This window comes from Babylonia areolata, chromosome 10, assembly GCF_041734735.1.
Source record: "Babylonia areolata isolate BAREFJ2019XMU chromosome 10, ASM4173473v1, whole genome shotgun sequence".
In the NCBI taxonomy this organism is placed as follows: Eukaryota; Metazoa; Mollusca; class Gastropoda; order Neogastropoda; family Buccinidae; genus Babylonia; species Babylonia areolata.
Genome location: NC_134885.1, coordinates 21,724,675 through 21,748,920, shown reverse-complemented (window position 1 = coordinate 21,748,920; position 24,246 = coordinate 21,724,675). Strand labels below are relative to the sequence as shown.

Genomic DNA, 24,246 nt, shown 5'->3' with positions numbered 1-24,246 from the left:
GGGTACCTTACTTCGGGTGTGGAAGTTTAAGATAGATTGAGAGAATTGGGCCCACCTTCCGATGCTGGAAGCCCTAGACATAGTGGATATTATGAATTCACTGCCCTAACGGCTGTTAAAAGCTATCAGAACTTTAACCTGTTAAATCTTTTACTGATGTGTGTGTGTGTGTGTGTGTGAGAGAGAGAGAGTTCATGATAAAAAAAACCATTTTGACCGGTAAACAGGTCAGTGCAACCCTGCAAGTGAAGTTGGGCACAGAGGTTGTCCTATCTGGGACCTGTCGTGTGTGTCCTCAGGTCAAAATCCAATGTACTCACTGCACAACAAGGCTGCAGGTTCAATGACATTGACAATGCTGTCGTGATAGGATCCTGTGTGAACGGGCCGGATGATGAGCAGCAAAAGATAAAAGACAGTGCTTCTTTACTAGGGGAGGAGATTGTATGTCTGCTGTGTAAATGATTTTTTTTTTTTTTTTTTTTTTTTTGCTGCCCCATCATCTGCACCATTTCAGTGGCATTACTCCCACGCCGCTCATTTAGATTCCCCCATACACAGCCACACCCGGGTTCGTCTGTCGCAGTTCCAGCGTCGGCAGTCCACAGGGAACCATCGATGTTAGGTCGCCAGGAGGCCACACACCAGAGGAGACCCTGCACTGCTGCTGAGTCACTTTGGTGGTGTTCAGTGGTGCCTGTTCTGTTTTAACGTACTTAGGACACCACCTACTAAGCCCCCTACTAACGACAATAATGGCTTAGTCGCGGAGCCAGACTGAGTGAGTGTCCCTCCCAGAGTGGAGACCGCCACCACATCCCTCAAACAAACAGCCCCCCATGAATCTGCCGACACTGACGACATTACCACAAGCACGGAAGTGGAGGGGTATCGAAACTGAGGTCACCATGAGAGCAGGGCATGAAAGGCCACAGACGTTTGTTTTTAAAGGGATTGTGATGAATATTTATTAGTATTTAGCAGTGTGATGATTGATACACTTCTGGAGGTAACTGTATTATAGGGCGTTTCCCGTGTGTTCACACATGAAGATAGTGTGCAGAAGTGTGTCATCAGTTCTAATGCTGGTGCTAATTGTAAATTAACAACACTTGCTCATCACTTGTTGTAACATTGCACTGTTTTCTGAAATGTTTACTAGATCTAATAGTTTGTGTTTGTGCCTTGACAAACTGAACCTACTTGTGGAAACCCCCCTCCACCCGCTCCCCCTGCCCCCCCCAAGACCCCCACCCCCACCCCAAGACAAAAACAAAAGCAAACAAAAATTATATAACAAACTAAAACAACAACAAAGAAAAAAACCCAACAACAATAATATATATTTGGCAGTTTAAGTTAAACAAGAGAGGCAAGGCCTTCAAGACTCACTTGTGTTAAATTAAGTCCCCTAGCATTAATTACAGAGTAATTTCCCTTTTTTACTATCTGCACCAAAACGTTTGAAAAATAAATAAAAATTCCATGCTTAGCAAAAGAAGTTCCTGTTTGAACAAAAAATGATAATAATGACTCCTCTTGTTGTTGTGTCAAAATAAGAGGTCAAAGTGCCAAGTTTAGAGAATACAAAAAATATAAATATAACAGTAAATGCAGTTAGCATATAATTAGGCTTCTTTTTTATTTTTTTGTGCCCATCCCAGAGGTGCAATATTGTTTTAAACAAGATGACTGGAAAGAACTGAATTTGTCCTATCTTTATGGCAAATTTGGTGTCAACTGACAAAGTATTTCCAGAGAAAATGTCAATGTTAAAGTTTACCACGGACACACGGACACACACACACACACACACACACACACAGAGACAACCGAACACTGGGTTAAAAAATACTCACTTTGTTTACACAAGTGAGCCAAAAATGAAACGCAATCTATGGGGCGAGGGGGTGGGGGATGGGCTGGGGGGTGGGTGGGTGGGGGTGGGGATTTGATTCTTGCAGAAAACTTTATTTTGGGAGGGGGGGGGGTGGGGGGGATGTGGAGTGTAAGTTACCTGGCCTGGGTTTCATTCAGTCCATTTGTGAGTTATTGAGATAGGAAAATCGGTCCGAAGTACTCCTTCGCTAATCAAACAAGAAAGGGCCGAAGGTAGAGAGAGAGAGAAAGGGGTTAGGTTTGAATCGTGTCAAGGGTCAAGGGGGGTCAGAGAGAGGGAGAGAGAGAGAGAGAGAGATTAGGGGGTTGGGGGATGGGGCTAGGGTGTGCTGCACTGACAGACTTTTCTCGGGGTCAGGTGTTTCAACCTCTGACAGTCTGACAGTGGTTTCAAAGCAGTGTGTATGTGTGTGTGTGTGTGTGTGTGTGTGTGTGTGTGTGTGTGTGTGTGTGTTTCAAATGATCAGGTATCAACCACGGGAAAATACCAACAGACATATATATATATACATATATATGTACTATGTAGGTAAATGTCTTCCGGTCAGTCACGAAGAACTGCCAGAAAGACGCCAGGTGCACCATAATCAGAGATGTGTGGGTGTGGGTGGGTGGTGTGTGTGTTGGGGGCTGGAGGGGGTGGGGTGGGGTGGGGGTGTTTGTGTGTGTGTGTGTGTTGTGGTTATGTTTGTGTGTGTGTCTGTGTGTGTGTGTGGTGTATGTTTGTGTGTGTGGTGTGTGTGTGTCTCTGTGTGTGTGTGTGTGTGGTGTATGTTTGTGTGTGTGTGTGTGTTGTGCTTGTGTGTGTGTGTGTGTGTGTGTGTGTGTGTGTGAGCATGCATGGTTACTGCCTGCATGCACGTTTGTGTGTGGTGTATGTGTGTGTGTGTGTGTGGTGTGTGTGTGTGGTGTGTGTGTGCGTGTGCGTGCGTGCGTGTGTGCGCATGCACATAAGAGAGAGAGAGAGAGAGAGAGGATCGGGTTTCAACCATGGAAAAGTACCTGCAGGTATATCTATGTCATGTGCATTTAAAAAGTCTTCTACTGTTCTAGTCAGTCTCCATGGACTGTGAAAAGGACGCCTATTGCATTGTAATCAGAGAACCGTGTTTGTTTGTTTGTTTGTGTGTGTGTGTGTGTGTGTGTGTGTGTGTGTGTGTGTGTTGCACAAGTGCCTACTATTCATGTTCAACTGTAGAAAACAGTTGTTTTGTTGATAATAATAATTATGATAATTATGATGATAATAATAATGATAATAGTAACAGTAATAACAATAACAGTAATTTATGCTTGTATTGCACACTATATGTAAACCTGGTCAAGGTGTTTTAAAAACTGATACACAGTCATATTTTTGTTTATACACAACTCATTATGTAACAAGGAAACTTTTCACACACGTTAGCACTGCACATACTTGTACACATATAAACATACATTCAAACATGCATATATATATATATATATATATATATATATATATATATATATATATATATATATATATATATGCCCCCCTCACCCACCATAACACAGGCACATGCACACACACACACACACACACACACACACACACACACAAACACTAGCACACATTCACAGATTCATCCTTTTTGTATACACAGTAAACATAATACAATACACACACATAGACACACATACCATTTGTACAGGATTATATACTGTTTACCAATTTAGAAATGACTCACAACAAGTGCCCTACTGCAGAGTGGTATATGACTTAATTTAGCTAATGGTGTTGCAAATTACTTGGAATTATATTTAAGAACCTTTAATATCATGCTCAGATCTATCCCATTGTTCATGCATTGAGTAATGAGTATTGGAGATATCAAACAATAAGTGGTGTTCTGAAAACAGTGAAATACTCAAATAGTGTTTTAGTAATTACAGATTATATCATGAAAAAAAGAAGAAGAAAAAGACCCCAAAAACCTAACAAAAATAAACTTGTATTCCAAACCTTCAGGCAAAATTAAGTAATTAAAACTTGTTGATCGTTCTGATATTATTTTTATCTTTTAACTTGGCTGGCTCCAGGCTGTCTGCATTCGCTCACAGGTGTTCACACATACACAAGGGCTCTGTGCGTGTGCATGTGTGCACGCACACACAGACACAGACACGCACACGCACATACACACAGACAATATACACATGAAAACTCACAGAGATACACAGGGACACAGACTCTCTCTCTCTCAGACACATGCTTGTGTATGGGCACATGCACACCGACACACATGCACACAAAGTAAGACACAAACAGTGACTCGACAAATAATGAAATAGGATACTGATACCAGTAGACTTCCTCTTTCATAATTGACTTGCTTCAGGATGTTTGCGCCCACACACGTTTGTACACACGTTCACTTCTCTCAACAGTTTGCTAATAATAATTTTGACTCCATTTTCACTAGGGTGCAGAATCTGCTGGCAGTTGGAACGTTAATATAATACTATATTCTGACAGAAATTGTTTCTCATGTTGGCAACAGCTGTGTAACTTCCTAATTCCAATTTCAACTCCATTTTCACGAGAGTGCAGAATCTGCTGGCATTTGGGACATTAATATGATACTATATTCTGACAACCAACAAAGAGAAAGAGGTCACACACACCTTTGACCAAAACATAGGCCAAATGTTTTTTTTAACATAATGGGGATGAATCTTTAGGTTCAACATCTTTCGCTCCCAGTTCTATATAACAATATTATTGTTTTTCCAATTTTGGAATGTATGTGATGTGGTTCTTCCATTTCTTTCCTAAAAGAAACTTGCAATACCTTTCAATCTGTTAATAAAGTTTTGTGCCTTGTATACACTCGTCTCTATTCTGTTGTGTAAAGTGACAAATGCATGCAGTGGTTGGTGGCTTTTGTGGAGGGAACACACAAGTCAGTCCTGTTTTGCCTTTTTTTTTTCCCTGCCCTGTTTAAAGGCAAGTTGGAACATAGTGTATGTTACTTAGATCTGGGAGTGAAATGTAGTTTTGATCAGATCTCGACTTATTCTTATCCAGCTCATGTGCCAAGTGTGCCCATTGCAAGAACAGTCTGTCACAATTTGATCGATGTGAGGTATTTCATTCCCAAATCAAAATAAAACACAGAGAGCACAACGCACAAAGAGATTCAATTCAAAATTGCATCAACATGAAAAAAGCACAGAAAATTGTTGTGTTTTATGTTCACTCATCCTTGCGCACCACTGCATATTCAACAAGACTGAAACACATTCAGTGAATGCACCGCACTCCTGAAGCAGTGAAATATGGCAAAAAAGAAATAGGAGTATGGGGGCATGTGGAGGAGGAGGGAGGGAGGGATTTCAGATGATAATTATATGATTTACATGAAATCGGGTAAGGTGACTTTTCTGCTACGCTGGTCAAAACAAAGAGCATGGTATTTGATTTGGACGTTCACAGTGTACGTTAACACAGCATACACAATTGTTTTCTGTGATGTATGCTTTATGTCATCAGCACGGTCAGGGGTTAATATGGACAAGGACATCTTTTTATTCAATAAGGGCCATGGCCCCTCAAGGGGTTGATATGGAAAGAGAGAGTTTGGATGACGAAAGGCATAAATCAAGAGGTTTTGATGGATGTCTTCAGTATTGAAACATATTACGGACAAAAGAATGCAATGAAATCAGCAGAAAAGGTCTACCCCCCATTTGATTAATATACGTTTGTGTGTTTCAGTGGAGGAATGTCCAACTACTTGTACTTGTGCCGGTTACCGAAAGGCATCTCCCCGCTGCAGGGAGAACCGATCCAAGTGCTGCTACGCATCTACGGCCACATCACCACATCTAGCATGGACGTTTTGGTGCACAACTCTGTGGTCTTCGCCCTCCTGGCCGAGAAACGTCTTGGCCCAAAGCCTTATGGGATGTTCTTCGACGGGCGTATTGAAGAGTTTATTGTGGTGAGACGACAGTTGAAGAGTTTATCGGTGTGAGAGGCGACAGTGTGGCAGGCATGGAGACGTGGGTGTGTGGGCATGGTTCAGACAGGTTTTAGAAGTTTGGAGGGGCGGGGGGGATGGGAGATGGTGGGGGGGGGGGGGTAGTTCAAAATGATGTGCCTTTTTTGAGTCCTTTAAAAAAAAAAAAAATTTTTTTTAAAAGTCTGTAAAAATTTACCCTCCCCTTCTTTTTTTTAATTTTTTTTTTTTTTTACATTTTTAATTTTTGGCTTTGTTTACTGAAAACCAACATTTCCATTCAAAAAGACAAAGCAGTAAGTTGTCACATTCTTTATATATATATATATATTAAAAAAAACCCATTGTTTCTGTCAGTGATTAATAAAACACAGCAGGGAGAAGATCAACTTGCTGCTGTTACTACTATTATTAATACTTTTTTTTCTGTTCTTTTCTTTTTTGTTTTGTTTTGTTAATAGAGTAGATACGGTGTAATGGTGTGGACCAGTCTCCATGGTTTTGACACCTTGAAACTGAAAGTGAAGCTGAAAACTACCGGTACATTTACTAGCACTGCCACTGCTATTACTGCTGGAACTGGTGCTCTTGTTACGTGCTCTTGCGACTGCTGCTGCCATTACAACCATTCCTGCTTGTGATGCTGCTGTTTCGGTTTTCAGTTTCAGTTTAAGAAGGAAGGTGGCAGAATAGTTAATGTGCTGACGGGTGCAATAGCCGAGTGGTTAAAGCGTTGGACTGTCAATCTGAGGGTCCCGGGTTCGAATCATGGTGACGGCGCCTGGTGGGTAAAGGGTGGAGATTTTTACGATCTCCCAGGTCAACATATGTGCAGACCTGCTAGTGCCTGAACCCCCTTCGTGTGTATATGCAAGCAGAAGATCAAATACACACGTTAAAGATCCTGTAATCCATGTCAGCGTTCGGTGGGTTATGGAAACAAGAACATACCCAGCATGCACATCCCCGAAAACGGAGTATGGCTGCCTACATGGCGGGGTAAAAACGGTCATACACGTAAAAGCCCACTCGTGTGCATACGAGTGAACGCAGAAGAAGAAGAAGTTAACGTGCTCATCTTCATTTGAAACTGCATTATCCGTGAAGGTCTGGGTTTGAATCCCAGTCGTCAAATCCTGCTCTCGTTCTTTCTCCCAAGTTTGCCTGGAAAGTCAAACTGAGTGTCTAGTCATTTCATATGAGACGGTTAACCGAAGTCCCTTATACTGCATGCACTTACAGTGTTGATAAAGAACCCATGGCAGCGTAAGTGTTGTTGTCGTCTGGCAAAATTTTGAAGCAAGAAATCCACTTTGATAGGTACACAAGTATATATCTATATCTATCTATCTATCTATTTATCTATCTATATGTGCAATCAAGGCTGGAATTGTGCGTTGGGGGGTTATGCTCCAGGTCATGTGGTGTATACAGATTTGTCTGGACACAGTGTCCTTGAGAAACTGAAAACAAAACAACTTCTGCTGCTACTGCTGAGAAACTGAAAACATAACTGCTACTGCTGCTGCTGAGAAACTGAAAACAAAACTACTCCTGCTGAGAAACTGAACGCAGAACTGCTGCTGCTGAGAAACTGAACGCAGAACTGCTGCTGCTGCTGCTACCGCTGAGAAACTGAAAACACAACTACTACTGCTGAGAAACTGAAAGCAGAACTACTACTGCTGAGAAACTGAAAGCAAAACTGCTGCTGCTGCTGCTGAGAAACTGAACGCAGAACTGCTGCTGCTGCTGCTACCGCTGAGAAACTGAAAACACAACTACTACTGCTGAGAAACTGAAAGCAGAACTACTACTGCTGAGAAACTGAAAGCAAAACTGCTGCTGCTGCTGCTGAGAAACTGAAAACAAAACTACTCCTGCTGAGAAACTGAACGCAGAACTGCTGCTGTTGCTGCTACCGCTGAGAAACTGAAAACACAACTACTACTGCTGAGAAACTGAAAGCAGAACTACTGCTGCTGCTGCTGAGAAACTGAAAACAAAACTGCTACTGCTGCTGCTGAGAAACTGAAAACAAAACTACTACTGCTGAGAAACTGAACGCAGAACTGCTGCTGCTGCTGCTACCGCTGAGAAACTGAAAACACAACTACTACTGCTGAGAAACTGAAAGCAGAACTACTGCTGCTGCTGCTGAGAAACTGAAAACACAACTACTCCTGCTGAGAAACTGAAAGCAGAACTGCTGCTGCTGCTGCTACCGCTGAGAAACTGAAAACACAACTACTACTGCTGAGAAACTGAAAGCAGAACTGCTGCTGCTGCTGCTGAGAAACTGAAAACAAAACTGCTACTGCTGCTGCTGAGAAACTGAAAACAAAACTACTCCTGCTGAGAAACTGAACGCAGAACTGCTGCTGCTGCTGCTGCTACCGCTGAGAAACTGAAAACACAACTACTACTGCTGAGAAACTGAAAGCAGAACTACTTCTGCTGAGAAACTGAAAGCAGAACTACTTCTGCTGAGAAACTGAAAGCAGAACTACTACTGCTGAGAAACTGAAAGCAAAACTGCTGCTGCTACTGCTGAGAAACTGAAAACAGAACTGCTACTGCTGCCACAGTTATAGTACTACTATTACTACTGCTACTGTTACTGCCATTTCTACAGCCGCTGCTGTAACTGCACTGCTACTGTCCCTACCTCTATCGCTACTCCTACTGCTAAGAAACTGGAAACAAAACTACTACTGCTGCTACTGCTAGAGTACTGCTATTACTACTAGTACTACTGCTGCTTCTGCTGTTAGTGCCGCCATTTCTATTGCTGCTGCTGTTACTGCACTGCTACTGTTATTTTTTTTTTTTTGTTTGTTTTGTTTTGTTTTTTGTTGCTTTTTTTGTTTGTGTTGTTTTGTTTTGTTATTTTATTTTATTTTATTGTATTTATTTATTTATTTTCATTTATTTTATTTTTTGTTTTGTATTTTATTTTTATTTTTATTTTTCTCAAGGCCTGACTAAGCGCGTTGGGTTATGCTGCTGGTCAGGCATCTGCCTGGCAGGTGTGGTGTAGCGTATATGGATTTGTCCCAACGCAGTGACGCCTCCTGGAGCAACTGATACTGATACCGATACTGATACTGATATTACTGCACTACTACCATTCCTACCTCTCTCTATACCACTGTTGCTGTGCTGTGTGCAGGCCCGGACCCTGAAGCACACAGACCTGTCGCGGTCAGAGATCATGCAGCTTGTGGCGGAGCGGTTAGCCAACTTCCACTCCCTGGACATGCCCCTGTGCAAAAAGCCTCGCTGGATGTTCAGCGTCATCAAGAGGCAAGGGCCTGCACGACCCTCTGGATTGTTTGACATGATGATGATGATGATGATGGTGATGATGATGTGGATAGCCTGCAGGGCCTTTTGGATTGTTTGAACATGATGATGATGATGATGATGATGATGATATGGATAGTGTACAGGGCATTTTGGATTGTTTGGCATGATGATGATGATGATGATATAGATAGCGTGCAGGTCCTTTTAGATTGTTAAACACCATGATGGTGATGATGATAATGATGATGATATGTATAACATCTGGGCCTTTTGGATTGTTTGACATCATGATGATGATGATGATACGGATAGCTTGCAGGGCCTTTTGGATCGTTTGACATGATGATGATGATGATGATGATATGGATAGCATCTGGGCCTTTTGGATTGTTTTGACATGGTGATGATGATGATGATGATATGGATAGCATCTGGGCCTTTTGGATTGTTTGACATGGTGATGATGATGATGATGATGATGATGATGATATGGATAGCTTGCAGGGCCTTTTGGATCGTTTGACATGATGATGATGATGATGATGATGATACAGATATCCTACAAGGCCTTTTGGATTATTTGACATGATGATGGTGATGATGATGATGATATAGATACTTATATATACCGCTTATCCTCGGTCAGAGACCAAGCTCAAAGCACCTTTGAAACATAGGGCCTTTTTGATTGTTTGACAACGAGTGCAGTAGCCGAGTGGTTGTAGTGTTGTGCTTTCAGTCTATGACAGGTGCAATAGTCGAATGGTTAAAGCATTGGACTTTCAATCTGAGGGTCCCAAGTTCGATTCTCAGTAACGGCGTCTGGCAGGTAAAGGGTTGGAAATTTTTCCGATCTCTCAGGTCAACATTATATGCAGACCTGCTTGTGCCTGAGCCCCTTTGTGTATATATGCAAGCAGAAGATGAAGTACGCACGTTAAAGATCCTGTGATCCATGTCGGCGTTTGGTGGGTTGTGGAAACAAAAACATACCCAGCATGCACACCCCCGAAAACAGAGTATGGCTGTCTACATGGCTGGGTTAAAACAGTCATTCACGTAAAAGCCCACTCAGTTACATACAAGTGAACGTTGGAGTTGCAGCCCACAAATGAAGAAGGATTGTTTGACATGATGATGATATGATCATGATGATATGGGTACTCATATAGTGCCTATCTTGCTGGGTCAAAGACCTGACCAAGCTCTAGTCTAAGCACTTTACAAACACAGAGTCATTTGATCTTCTGCATGCATAAACACAGGAAGGCGGTACAGGCACTAGCAGGTTTGCACATATGTTGACCTGGGAGATGAGAAAACATCTCCACCCTTTGCCCACCAGGCATGGTTACTGATACGAGCACTGTACCCTCAGATTGAAAGTCCATCGCTTGAACCACTCAGCTATTGCGCCCGTCATGGATGCTTACATAATTCATTCAGCCCTGCACCTGAGCATTGCTAGGGTGTCCAAATTTGTTCCATCTAAGTGGTTCCTACATACGCATGAACTGCAAGCGTAGAGAACTAACTTCTAGGGTGTTTCCGGCTGGTCCAAATGTGTCGATTTTGAGGTGAAAAATTGGTCAGTTTCAGTATATTTGCTACGTGGTTCCACATCTACATGGCAGGGAAGCCTGTGTAAACTCTCGGGGCTGAATGGGTTAAGAGTGCATACCCTGTCAGAGAACAAACTCAAAATGCTGTCATTTGCACAAGAGGGTTATGTAGCTTTTGAAAGTTAGGAATTTGTTTCCATCAGTGATAAAGCACAGTTTTAGAAATGCTCCACCTGAATTTGAATTTAAAGTGAAATAATGATTAATTTATAAAAACTTAAGCCCGAAAGAATTTTTTGTGACCAAAATGCAAAGCGTTCAGAAATGTCATGCACTTGATCCCGACTTTCTAAAAAAAAAACTTTTTATTTTATCACTTGTGTTGAGTAAAGTCAATTAACCAGTACACAAGAATTACTGCTTGCACTGAATTCACGCCCCCCTGATGTAATTTCACCAGGTTTAGCAGAAAAGGGGTTGATGTGTATGCTGCTCAGTGCGTTCATATACCCACGAATGGGATCAAAGCACGAGCAGTATTACACCTATGCTGACCTGGGAGATCGGCAAAAATATGAACCTCCTCAACTCCCATCTATAATCCTCCAGGCATGGATACTGGGATGGAAACCCAAGACACAAAGATTGAAAGTCGTAGTGTACCATATCCATCTCATTTTGAAACATTCTCTGCTACACAGAATTACATTTTTCTTCAGGATGTAAATGGCAGGATTAGGTACTGATTCAAAAACTTACCACCACCCCCTCCACCTCCCAACCCCCCACCCCCACCCCCACAAAAAAAAAATGTATATAACACAACATAAATCCTGGATTTGCTGGCACCACCCCATGAAATGAAATTCATTCCACAGGGGTAGATTCTGGAAAGAGAACAACAAAAAATGGTAAATAAACCCCAAAGAAAATAGTTGTCCTTTTTCCTACTCTCAAATTATTTTGCACATATTAGAGCTAATTTCTTCATTTTGCAGGTGGATCTCGGAAATCCAGAACAATTTCTCAGTTCACACAAACATGCGGAACAAAACGGAGACTGAAACCATTTTGCGTCTTCAAGCCATCGACATGGAGAAGGAATTCAATGTTCTGATGTGAGTCGCACAGCTGCACAGGCTAGGTTTTCCTCGCTGTGTATCTGTTCCCTTTGTTGGCTTACATGTGTAAGCAATGTGAGTCCATGTAACAATCCTTATTCACCTGTTTGTGTGTTTAGGATCTTATGCGTTTGTTTACAAGCTGTTAAAATTCAGAAATTTGAATTTCAAATGAGGTTGTTGTGATGTTTGAATAGAATGTCACCTTACCTTGAACCAGGACATGAAAAGAGAGACACACGTCTTCTAAAAGATACCCAACCCAACCCCCTGCCCCAACCACCCATGTTTTTTGTTGTTGTTTTTTTGGTCACACAATGCAGTTGCTTTTTAACGCATTCTCTTCAGTGAGTGCATACACACATTCTAACAGGATCCCTCTCCATGCTTCCATCACAGTGTAAGCAAGCTGACATTGCCCTGGAGTGTTATGCTGAACTAAGCTGTTTTAATTTTGGAAGTTATTGAGAGGTGGAGACAGATATGGAAGGGGTGGGGGGGTGGAGGGGGGTGTCAGGGGTTGGTGACAGGGGCTGTACTTTGGGTCAACAGCAACAGTAGAACGAAAACATGTCTCGCCGGTACATTTATTGTTTGCACTTTTTTTTTCTCTGCTTGGACAACAAGAAATATGTGTTATATCATTGTTGATTGATGTGTTACTCCTTAATTAAAACAACAGAGCGACAGGTTTTGACTGCCCAGCAATAAAGATACTTGCTCCATTTTTGTTGAATGATGTTTTTACTAGTTTATTAATTAAGAAACAACAAAGAGACCGACCGTAACAGAATGAAGGTAAAATGTCTGGTTATAAACCTACAGCTTGTGTAGAAAACAAAGGCAACAGAATATTGTTTTGTGTGCAGGTGTTTTCTTTACCTAATGGTGATATGAGTGGTACAACATGTGACTGGAGTAGGAGTGGGAACAAGGTGGGGGGTGGGTGTTGGGCAGATAAAAGAAGTTAATTACATTGTCGTATGTTTTTGATAAGGTTTTGTTCTCGTTTGTTCATTTTTGACTCACTTGTGTAAACAAAGTGAGTCTATGTTTTAACCCGGTGTGTTCGGTTGTCTGTGTCTGTGTGTCCGTGGTAAACTTTAACATTGCCATTTTTTTTCTGGAAATACATTGTCGGCCAATACCAAATTTGGCTTAAACATAGTAGGAAAAAAATTCTTCACAGTCATACCAATAATAGGTTATACGTCTCCCGAATTTTATTTTAACTTTATTTCCAAATCATCAACGGTTTATTTCGTTGATGCTGGTTCTGGATTCCGAAAATGCTGTTACCCCTTTTCAGCTGCCCGAACGTCTTGTTAACAGACACCATGACATCGTTTTTCTTGTTCGCAATTAAAAGCAAACAAATACAAATTCTGAACAGAACACATACAGTGACACTAACTACATTATTGTCGTGTTTACGGCATATGAATATTCTGAAGTACTAGAAGGAGCACAAAAGAAAATTTGAATCGACCATTTCACTAAGGTCAGCCTTGTCTGCACTGGTTTGTGCAGATCTTGACATGTTGCAAAACCTGATGCGATGGCAACATCTCTTTTACTGCCGAATTAAAAGAATTGTTTAAATATTCATGGATGTGTTTACTGCATATGAATGTTTTAAAGTGGATACTGGTTTAACTAGAATGAACAGAAAAGAGAAATTGAATGGATGGTGTCATAGTTTCAGTGCTAGTCAAACACGGATTTCTGCAGTTCTATAAATATTGAACACACATTGCAGTGTGTTTCAGGTGATGGGAACGTTTCCGTTACCTCGGACTTGAAAGAAATTCTTAAATGCCCAAGAAATGCCAAAATAACATGATTTAAACGGCGTTTTCATTTCGATTACCGCTAAACAAACATGCTCAAATAATAATTTTTGAAAATCATTGTTGAATGCTGCGTTAGTGCAGTGCATAAAACCACTTGTTCTCGACCTGAATATCCGTGGTTCGAATCTGCTTTGAAACCTTTTTTTTTTCTTTCTTTTTTTTTTTTAAACGCAAAGCTTTAATGATTATAATAATGAATAGAGAATACATTTCAACAAACTGATTTTGATAAAGTTTTTTTTTGTTGTTTTTTTTTTCAGTGTGTATAAGAAGTGAGTCTTTAAGGCCTCGCCTTTTTCTTGTTTTCATTTTTGAAATAGCTTTTGTCTGATGTTTTACCGTGACATGGGGAATAGGTAGGGTGGTGTGGTGGGGGTTGGGGGGTGGAGGGGTGGGGGGCTGCAGCATGTATGATTATAATTATTAATCCTTGAAAGTATTTTCCCTAGTCAGATTCATTAAAGAGAGTTTCAAACATGAAGGTTGGGGGGGGAGAAGGGGGGAGAAATGTCTGGAGACAGTGACTTGTCAGTGACTGTTCCGGGTTGTTTTTTTTTTTTTCACAACAACATGCATACATGTATTTTCAGAATCCTTTTTTTTTTCTATTCTTTTTTTCATCTCTGAAGAATTTATGTTTTGATTTAATTCAAAAACATTGTGATTTAGAGCTTGTATCTGTATGCATACAGAGAAAGCGAGACTGAGAGAGAGACTGAGCGGAGACGGAGAGAGAAACAGGCAGGTCTATGTTGATGCCTATGCAGTCAGACATACAGATGGTTTTTGCTCATGTAGATGCATCTGCCGGCTCGTACATGTTGCCATTCCTCCTCTTTCACTGTTTCATGCATGCACACATACACATGGCATCCACACACACACACACACACACACACACACACACACACACACACACACACACACACACACACACACACACACTCATGCATGCACACATACACATGACATCACACACACACACACACACACACACACACACACACACACACACACACTTCAATTCATCCACAAAAAGTGAATGATGCTAACTGATCCACTTGAAGTACTATGATGATTAGAAGAAGAAGGGAAGTTTTGTCTGAACTCGTGGGTGATCTGCACAGCTGCACGGACAGTAATTTTTATTGATGATATTGGCAACCTCCATGTATTAACTGCATTATGGCATTGTTGATGTTATGCCCCTCTCATTGTTCGTGACACTTTGATGAAACGAGTGGGACAGAAAGCGTGAATGAACACGGTTATTAAGCCTCAGCTTGTGAGTTCTTCATCATCAGCAGTATTAGCAACATCTGTCAGCACTAATTAGAGAGAAGGAGTGTGTGTTTGTGTGTGCGTGTGTGTGTGTGTGTGTGTGTGTGTGTGCCCATCTACATATTCACATATATGCACATGGTTGCATGGATTAGGGACAAAAGGAAGTAAGATATCTATCTGTGTATCTCTCTCTCTCTCTCTCTCTGAGTGAGTGAGAGACACACACACACACACACACACACACACACACACACACATATTTGTGAACACACAAATGCACACACACCTCACAGGAACCCCCCCCCCCCCCCCCCCCACACACACACAGACACTCAAGTTGCCAACCAGTGAACAGACAAACAAACAGAAAAGGAAGAACAAACAGACTTGGGAACTGACAGACACAAGAACTAAACAGTCAGACAATAACCTGTTGTTGCTGTGTTGTTGTGTGTCGCAGTGAAATCCTCAGCAAAGTGGACTCGCCAGTCGTGTTTTGTCACAACGATTTACAGGAAGGTAAGACAAGATATTAAAACACCAATAAAACAGCAACAACAAAAACAACACAAAAAAAAACAACCAAAAACAACAGAAAGACACCCACACAAACCAAAACTAAAACAATACACACATGAAATCCTGTGACCCCGTGAAGAATGTCCCTTGGCGGTTGCCGCTGTAGAAGTGAATTGAGGGTGCTATACTACTGGGTGACCAACCCTGATGGAGAAAGTTCAGCTGACAAAAAGTAATTTCAGTTAATAATAACTGCTGTAAATCAGGGTTGTCAAGGTGTAGGTGGTGACAGTGTGTTTGTGTATCTCTGTGCGTGTGTGTGCGTGCACGCGTGCATGAGTGTGTGTGTGTTGTGGTTTGTGTGTGTGTATATAGTGGTTTGTGTATGTGTGTGTGTGTGTGTGTGTTTGTGTATCTGTGGGGGGGTGAGTGGGTGGGTGAGTGTATTTGTGTGTGTGTGTGTGTGGTACTGTGACCCATTTCTGACTAAATGCTTGGTCTGGTCCACAGCTGGTTCTGTTTCGGGCGTTAAAACTATCAGCTGATTTAGATTTTTTTTTTTTTTTTTTTTAAGAAGATTTTTATGGCAACCCCTGGCTGGGTTCTGTTTTGTTAACACTGTTATGCTGGTGCTTGAGCGAGTTAAATACATTTAAATTACAAAACGAGAAAACATTGGTCCAGTATTTAGCGTCGAATGTTTTGATTATCATAGTAGATAGTGAGATGACATTGTGCCAGTTGGGAGTCTGAGCAAGAGAGGTGAGATGAAGAAAGTTTTTAACTCACTCAGTATGGCCAGTCCTCTCTTCTCTTCTACACACACCCCTCAGATGTCCAGTGGGTGTCTGAATGACCCAACCTTTAGCTTCCGTTGTCAGAATTGTGGTATTCTTTGTCAACATTCACCTCTTCAGTATAAGAGCCTTCCGCTTGCAATATGTTGATGATGGTAATTGGGGTGAAACGCTGTTAACATCATCAATTTCGCCGTTTGTATGGAGAGAGTTAATCCAGAAAAGTCCCCTCAGGAGAACATAAAGGTATTATGATTTCTGTTGGTGTACAAGGTCATAACAAAAATTTAGTAGACAAAGATATGATGATAAGAAACAACAACAGTGCGACCAGCACCTTTATTTAATTTAACAGGAGATGGATAGCTGAGGTGGTAATGTTAACTCACTCGGGACGACAAGTTTTCTCCCTTGCTTTTCCCCACAAACGGCCCATTTGTAAGGGTTTGGAAAAAAATTACAAAAAATACAAAATACTGTGTAAGAAAATGAAACTTTCAGAACTGGTTTATTACGTGTTGAGCTATTACATATAAAAAAAATCAAATTTCCCATCTTATTTTTACAGTTTTGCCATGTGTAGGAAATACTGCCAATTTTTCACCCCGAATCACCATACCCATGCTCACTTTCTGCATTAAATTTGCTTTCTTCTTCGTCGTCATCCACCTCTTCAATGTCCGACCCTTCAGTTTGTAGCATTTCAAGTACTTCGGCAACCCAAAAACATTGCCGTCACTGCCTTGTTCGCTTCACAACATTTTGAGAAGAGCCCGCTTTGCTGACAGGCTGGCATGCGAGCAGACGACCGGTCAGTGACTTTGTCAGCGTGTGTGCGAGACAGGCCACACATCATAGACTAACCAATCATACTGTTCGATTGTGGAGTGACCCAGAATAGCGCACTCTGCTTGGCTAATCACAAAATCACGTGTACAGCGCATGATGGAATTTTACTTTCGGAGAATGCTATTCCATTCCTTCGTCCGAAACCGAATACGTTTTGTGTAGGAATGCGTGAGCATTCCTTCGTCTGGAAAGAGTTAAGGAAAAGGATGCCACAAGACAGAAGACTGTCAGGAGCGTCTACCTCTGTGACGCATTCGACTCGGTAATCTTAAAACATCTGGCAAGTTTCGGTAATACTTGTTTCTTTGTGGTATTTTAACTGTTCATGGGATTTTATTAGATATTAGATTAGCACATGTTTGATAAGTAACTGTTTTTTTTTGGTTTTTTTCTTAAATCTGAAAAATCTGAACACAAAAATAGTCAATGAAATGGATCACCCGAGTCATTACAGTTGGTTCGCTGTTATAGTTAGTTTTTCATTAGAAATATGTTATATTGCTATGGTGGTGTTTTTTTTGTTTTGGTTTTTTTTAAACAAAACTTAAATCAATATATTTTTGTATGTAACACACACACACACACACTTTCACTTACTCGCATGCGTACACAGTAATTCCCCCCCCCCCCCACCCCTCTCCACCAACTCAATTTTTTTTCCTACCCTCGTCTAATATCACTTACAGTGAAACGACGTTAAACTAAAGAAAGAACGAACGATACGGGGCGCGGCACAGAGGGAAAGTTCACCAGATTCCTCCAGGTCTGTCGGTTGTGTGTCAAAGCCTGGGTCTCTTTCGTGTCTTTGTACAGGGAACATACTGTTCAATGAGAAGGAGACAGACCTGGAGAAGAGGATGACAATAATCGATTGGGAGTATGGAAACTACAACTACAGGTGGGTATCGTGTACAGTTTGTTACCGGCAATATAAACCCTTGACTTGACAGTGTGGATGCTTTGATTAAGATTAAAAGTAGCCAAACATTAGCTTGAAAAAAAGAAAAAAAAGGTTTATCTGAAGTTAACGAATTGAACAATGGTTTTGAAAGTTAAAAGTTTGTGTTATTTTTGTTTTTCAGTTCTGTTTCCTTAGTAGCTTGTTGAAAGTATTGATATGTATACTTCCCCTCCTTCCCCCTTCTGCATCCCCCTTGCTTTGCTCGTTACCTTCCAGCCTCCCCCCCCCCCCCCCCCCCACCCACCCCCACTCCCACAACCCGCCCGAGCCCCTCCCCACTTTATCAACCATGCATTTTTCAAAGCCGCTTTCAGGAGTTAGTTCCATATTAAAGGTGAATTTCCTTCTTTTTTTTTTTTTTTTCTTTCTTTCTTTTTTTTCATTTTGGGGGGGCTGCAAGCATCACATTCATGCATTTCTAAGATGGATGACCAGATACTACAGAACACATTGCTGGCCATACAACGCACCACATTACACATTACAGAACACATTGCAGACCACATTACACACCACATTGTCAGCCACATTACACACCACATTACAGAGCACACCGCACATCACACTGCACGCCATATTGCACACCAGATTGAGAACCAGATTTTTTGCACACCACTTTGCAGGGGCTTTGACCTGGGCAACCATTTCTGTGAATGGTGCATTTGCTACGATGAGGAGACCTTCTGTGTGGAGCCCGAAAAATACCCATCTCGACACAAACAGGTACACATCTTATATCGCTGTCTTCCTATGCACACCATCAAAGATACCTTTCTCGACACAAACAGGTACACATCTTATATCGCTGTCTTCCTATCCACACCATCAAAGATACCTTTCTCGACACAAACAGGTACACATCTTATATCGCTGTCTTCCTATCCACACCATCAAAGATACCTTTCTCGACACAAACAGGTACACATCTTATATCGCTGTCTTCCTATCCACACCATCAAAGATACCTTTCTCGACACAAACAGGTACACATCTTATATCGCTGTCTTCCTATCCACACCATCAAAGATACCTTTCTCGACACAAACAGGTACACATCTTATATCGCTGTCTTCCTATCCACACCATCAAAGATACCTTTCTCGACACAAACAGGTACACATCTTATATCGCTATCTTCCTATGCACACTATCAAAGATACCTTTCTCGACACAAACAGGTACACATCTTATATCACTATCAAAGATACCTTTCTCGACACAAACAGGTACACATCTTATATCACTATCAAAGATACCTTTCTCGACACAAACAGGTACACATCTTATATCACTGTCAAAGATACCTTTCTCGACACAAACAGGTACACATCTTATATCACTATCAAAAATACCTTTCTCGACACAAACAGGTACACATCTTATATCACTATCAAAGATACCTTTCTCGACACAAACAGGTACACATCTTATATCACTATCAAAGATACCTTTCTCGACACAAACAGGTACACATCTTATATCACTATCAAAGATACCTTTCTCGACACAAACAGGTACACATCTTATTTCGCTATCTTCCTGTGCACACTATCAAAGATACCTTTCTCGACACAAACAGGTACACATCTTATTTCGCTATCTTCCTGTGCACACTATCAAAGATACCTTTCTCAATACAAACAGGAACACATATATATCGCTATCTTCTTTGCACATTATCAAAGATAACCTTTCTCGACACAAACAGGTATACATTGTGTATCGCTATCTTCTTTGCACATTATCAAACATACCTTTCTCGACACAACAGGTACACATTGTATATTGCTATCTTCTTTGCACATTATCAAAGATACCTTTCTTGACACAAACAGGTACACATTGTGTATTGCTATCTTCCTGTGCACAGAATCAAATATACCTTTCTCGACACAAACAGGTACACATGTGTATCATTATCTTCCTGTGAGCATTATCAAAGATACCTTTCTTGACACAAACAGGTACACATGAGATAAGATTGATAAGAATAACTTTATTGTCTCCAACTAGAGAAATTTGGTCAGGTGCATTATCACAACACAGACAAGTAAACAACATTGGGACCATAACTGTAAAAAGACGACATCAGCTATGAGGAATATAACGAAGACACAAATGTAAAAATATCACATACACCGTTTCATACATTCATTCCACACATTGCAGGTAATATTTTAACCAGATGTTGTTGTTGTTAATATTATAAACTGTCTACATTATCAGGCATACCTCTCGACATTAACATATAAATTTTTTAATTTTGTAAGCGTTTTATTTGTGCTTCATCTTTTTTGTCCCTGTGTTCTCTCGGATGTGAATGCTTATGCAAATTATCAGTGTGTTGCCAAAACAAAATTGAAATAAAAAGAGGAAGACATTGACTTTGGGCAGACTGTACAAGTTTGTATTTAAACAGTGGTGAATTGTTATTATTTTGGGTGGACATTACAAGTTCTAGATTGAAATGACACTGACCACACATTGTTTTTCGGTGGACATTATAAGACAATGTAGACAGTACAAGTTTTAGACTGAAAGGACAGTGACTTCATATTGTTTTGGGTGAATAGTATGAGTTTTTAGATTGAAAAGACAATGTAGACAGTACAAGTTTTAGACTGAAAAGACAGTGACTTCATATTGTTTTGGGTGAATAATATGAGTTTTAGATAGAAAAGACAATGTAGACAGTAAAAGTTTTAGACTGAATGGACAGTGACTTCATATTGTTTTGGGTGAATAGTATGAGTTTTAGATAGAAAAGACAGTGTAGACAGTACAAGTTTTAGACTGAAAGGACAGTGACTTCATATTGTTTTGGGTGAATAGTATGAGTTTTTAGATTGAAAAGACAGTGTAGACAGTACAAGTTTTAGACTGAAAGGACAGTGACTTCAAATTCCTTTGGTGAAGAGTAAGAGTTTTTAGATCGAAAAGACATTGACTTCGTATTATGTTGTTTTTTTTGTGGACAGTATAAGTTCTTGATAGAAAAAGACACTGACCACATGTCATTTTTCTGCGGACACAGTACGAGTTTTTCCGGCACTACCTGAAGGCGTGCGGGCAGGACGTGGTGAGCGAGGAAGACCTGCGACAGATGTACGCGGAGACCAACACCTTCGCCCTGGCCTCCCACTTCCTGTGGGCCACATGGGCCACCATCCAGGGACACTCCTCCAGCATTGACTTCTGCTACTGGGTGAGGAGGGGGTGTGGGCGTTGTGGGGGGGCCAGGGGGGTTGGGGGTGGTGGTGGTGGCTGGTCTGACGGAGGTTAGGGGGTGGGGGGAAGGGGGGTTCCGTCCCGAAGCACAGGCACACACATGCATAAACAGGCACGCTCATGCGCGTGCACTGACGCACGCATGCACGTACACGCATGCATGCACACACACATGTACACACAACCCTATCTTCTCATCCCTAGCCCCCAAATACACACACACACACACACACACACACACACACACAAACCACATCACCAACAACAGACAGTCTCTATTTCTGTGTGTGTGTATGTGTATGTGTGTGTGTGGTATATATATGTGTGTGTGTATAGGTGTGTGTGCGTGTGTGTGTGTGTGTGGTATATGAGTGTGTGTTTGTGTGTGTGCATGCGTGCGTGTGACAAAAGAGAAGCTGATCCAAGAGAGTTTGTATGGGACTCTGAAGGAGGGGTTGTTTCTTCTTCGTCGTCTTCTCCTTCTGCCATGAATCAACCACAGTCAGTGCTGATCCTGATTGTCATGACAGGGACAAAGAGAGGTCAGAAGAGAAGTGCTCTTTGTTGTTGCAGAAGAAGAGAGGGAGGGTTGCAGGGTGGGGGTGGGGGAGTTTCAGTTTCAGTTTCAGTAGCTCAAGGAGGCGTCACTGCGTTCGGACAAATCCATATACGCTACACCACATCTGCCAAGCAGATGCCTGACCAGCAGCGTAACCCAACACTGCTTAGTCAGGCCTTGAGAAAAAAAAAAAAAAAGGTAGTAGAAATGAAAATAATGATAAAATAATAATAATAATAAATAAATAATTAAATAAATAAGACAACAATGATGATAAATAAGCAAATAAATATAAAACATGAAGACACACATTCACACATACACCCACACATGCATAACAGATATGCCCCAAAAACGCATCAGATATGAAAGCACAGTCAAATACATATAAACGTATATGAGCTCCAACACACTCTCACACACACACACACACACACACACACACACACACACACATACACCACAAATTACCCTGCACCTCCTCTACCCCCTCCTCCACACACTCATTTCTAGTCTATGTGGGGGATTGTTGTTGCAGAAGAAGAGAGGGAGGGTTGCAGGGTGGGGTGGGGTGGGGTGGGGTGGGGGATTGTTGTTGCAGAAGAAGAGAGGGAGGGTTGCAGGGTGGGGTGGGGTGGGGGATTGTTGTTGCAGAAGAAGAGAGGGAGGGTTGCAGGGTGGGGGTGGGGTGGGGGGATTGTTGTTGCAGAAGAAGAGAGGGAGGGTTGCAGGGTGGGGGTGGGGTGGGGTGGGGTGGGGGATTGTTGTTGCAGAAGAAGAGAGGGAGGGTTGCAGGGTGGGGGTGGGGTGGGGTGGGGGATTGTTGTTGCAGAAGAAGAGAGGGAGGGTTTCAGGGTGGGGGTGGGGTGGGGTGGGGTGGGGGATTGTTGTTGCAGAAGAAGAGAGGGAGGGTTGCAGGGTGGGGGTGGGGTAGGGTGGGGTGGGGGATTGTTGTTGCAGAAGAAGAGAGGGAGGGTTGCAGGGTGGGGGTGGGGTGGGGTGGGGGATTGTTGTTGCAGAAGAAGAGAGGGAGGGTTGCAGGGTGGGGGTGGGGTGGGGTGGGTGGGGGATTGTTGTTGCAGAAGAAGAGAGGGAGGGTTTCAGGGTGGGGGTGGGGTGGGGTGGGGTGGGGGATTGTTGTTGCAGAAGAAGAGAGGGAGGGTTGCAGGGGGTGGGGTGGGTGGGGATTGTTGTTGCAGAGAGAGGGAGGGTTCAGGTGGGTGGGTATTGTTGTTGCAGAAGAAGAGAGGGAGGGTTGCAGGGTGGGGGTGGGGTGGGGTGGAGGATTCAGGGAGAGAGAGAGAAGTCATCAGAGAGAGGAATTTTCTCTGTAAGTCACTTGCACTTTTTTTTGTCTTTTTTTTTTTTTTTACAGGACTATGCAGTCAGTCGCTTTGAGGAGTACTTCAAGTTGAAGGAGAGACTTCCACGGTTGTTAGCCGACGGCCTTTGAACTACCGTGAAAACACGTGGTGCGGGGGGTAAGGGTTTGGGTGGGGGTGGTTGGGGGTTCGAACTTGGCGTTTTGCAAGCGGAGAATATCTCCTGTGATGATGCCCTGCCTTTCAGGGGAAACAAGAGTGTGCCTGATCACCGCAAAATACTTGATCGTCCCAGTCGTCAGCATCGCGCAGCATCATCAGTCTGCAGCCAGCCAGCCAGCCAGCCAGCCAGCCAGGTGGGAGGAGGGAGGAGGGTGGTGGTGTGGAGGTATGGTGGGGGAGAGGGAAGGGGTGTGGCGGTTCTGTCTGTCTGGGCTGGGAGCACACACTTGCTGCTGCTGTGTATGTGACTTCTCGCCCTCTTGAGCCATATCATGTTCTGTTCATTGTTGTGTCGGGTTGGATTGGATTAATGGACCTGTGAGAGAGTGGAAGGGAGGGTGGGAGGGGGAGCAAGAGAGAGAGAGAGAGAGAGAGAGATCAACAAACATAGAGAAAACAAATGCGCGCACACACACACACACACACACAAGCATGCGCGCGCACACACACACACACACACAGTGAGCGAGCGAGCGAGAGAGAGAGAGAGAGAGAGAGAGAGAGAGAGAGAGAGAGAGAGAGAGAGAGCAACAAACATAAAGAAAACAAATGCACACACACACACACACACACACACACACACACACACATTCTTACACCAAACACCGGAGTGCTTATGCTCAGCCCACGTACAATGCATACACTCGTGTGCGTGCTCTCAGACATGCACATGACATACCATCAGAAAGAGACATCCATATATATATATATATACATTCAAATGCATACTTGTGAACATACGCTTCAGAATTCAGCGCAGAGGTAAAGATGATGA

General features: G+C 42.3%; 1 protein-coding gene across 2 annotated transcripts in view; it reads left to right on the top strand.

The window, feature by feature from the left end:
- The window catches only part of LOC143286883 (choline/ethanolamine kinase-like), a 52,061-nt gene extending 28,271 nt beyond the window's left edge, over positions 1-23,790 (top strand). For both annotated transcript variants that reach the window (XM_076594793.1, XM_076594792.1), the window contains 8 exons: positions 5,642-5,867; positions 9,058-9,191; positions 11,755-11,874; positions 15,475-15,533; positions 17,993-18,077; positions 18,764-18,863; positions 21,175-21,345; positions 23,303-23,790. In XM_076594793.1, coding sequence (XP_076450908.1) covers positions 5,642-5,867; positions 9,058-9,191; positions 11,755-11,874; positions 15,475-15,533; positions 17,993-18,077; positions 18,764-18,863; positions 21,175-21,345; positions 23,303-23,380 — 973 coding nt within the window. In that variant the 3' untranslated portion in view covers positions 23,381-23,790. The remainder of the gene's footprint in view (positions 1-5,641; positions 5,868-9,057; positions 9,192-11,754; positions 11,875-15,474; positions 15,534-17,992; positions 18,078-18,763; positions 18,864-21,174; positions 21,346-23,302) is intronic.
- Positions 23,791-24,246: the final 456 nt, after the last annotated feature.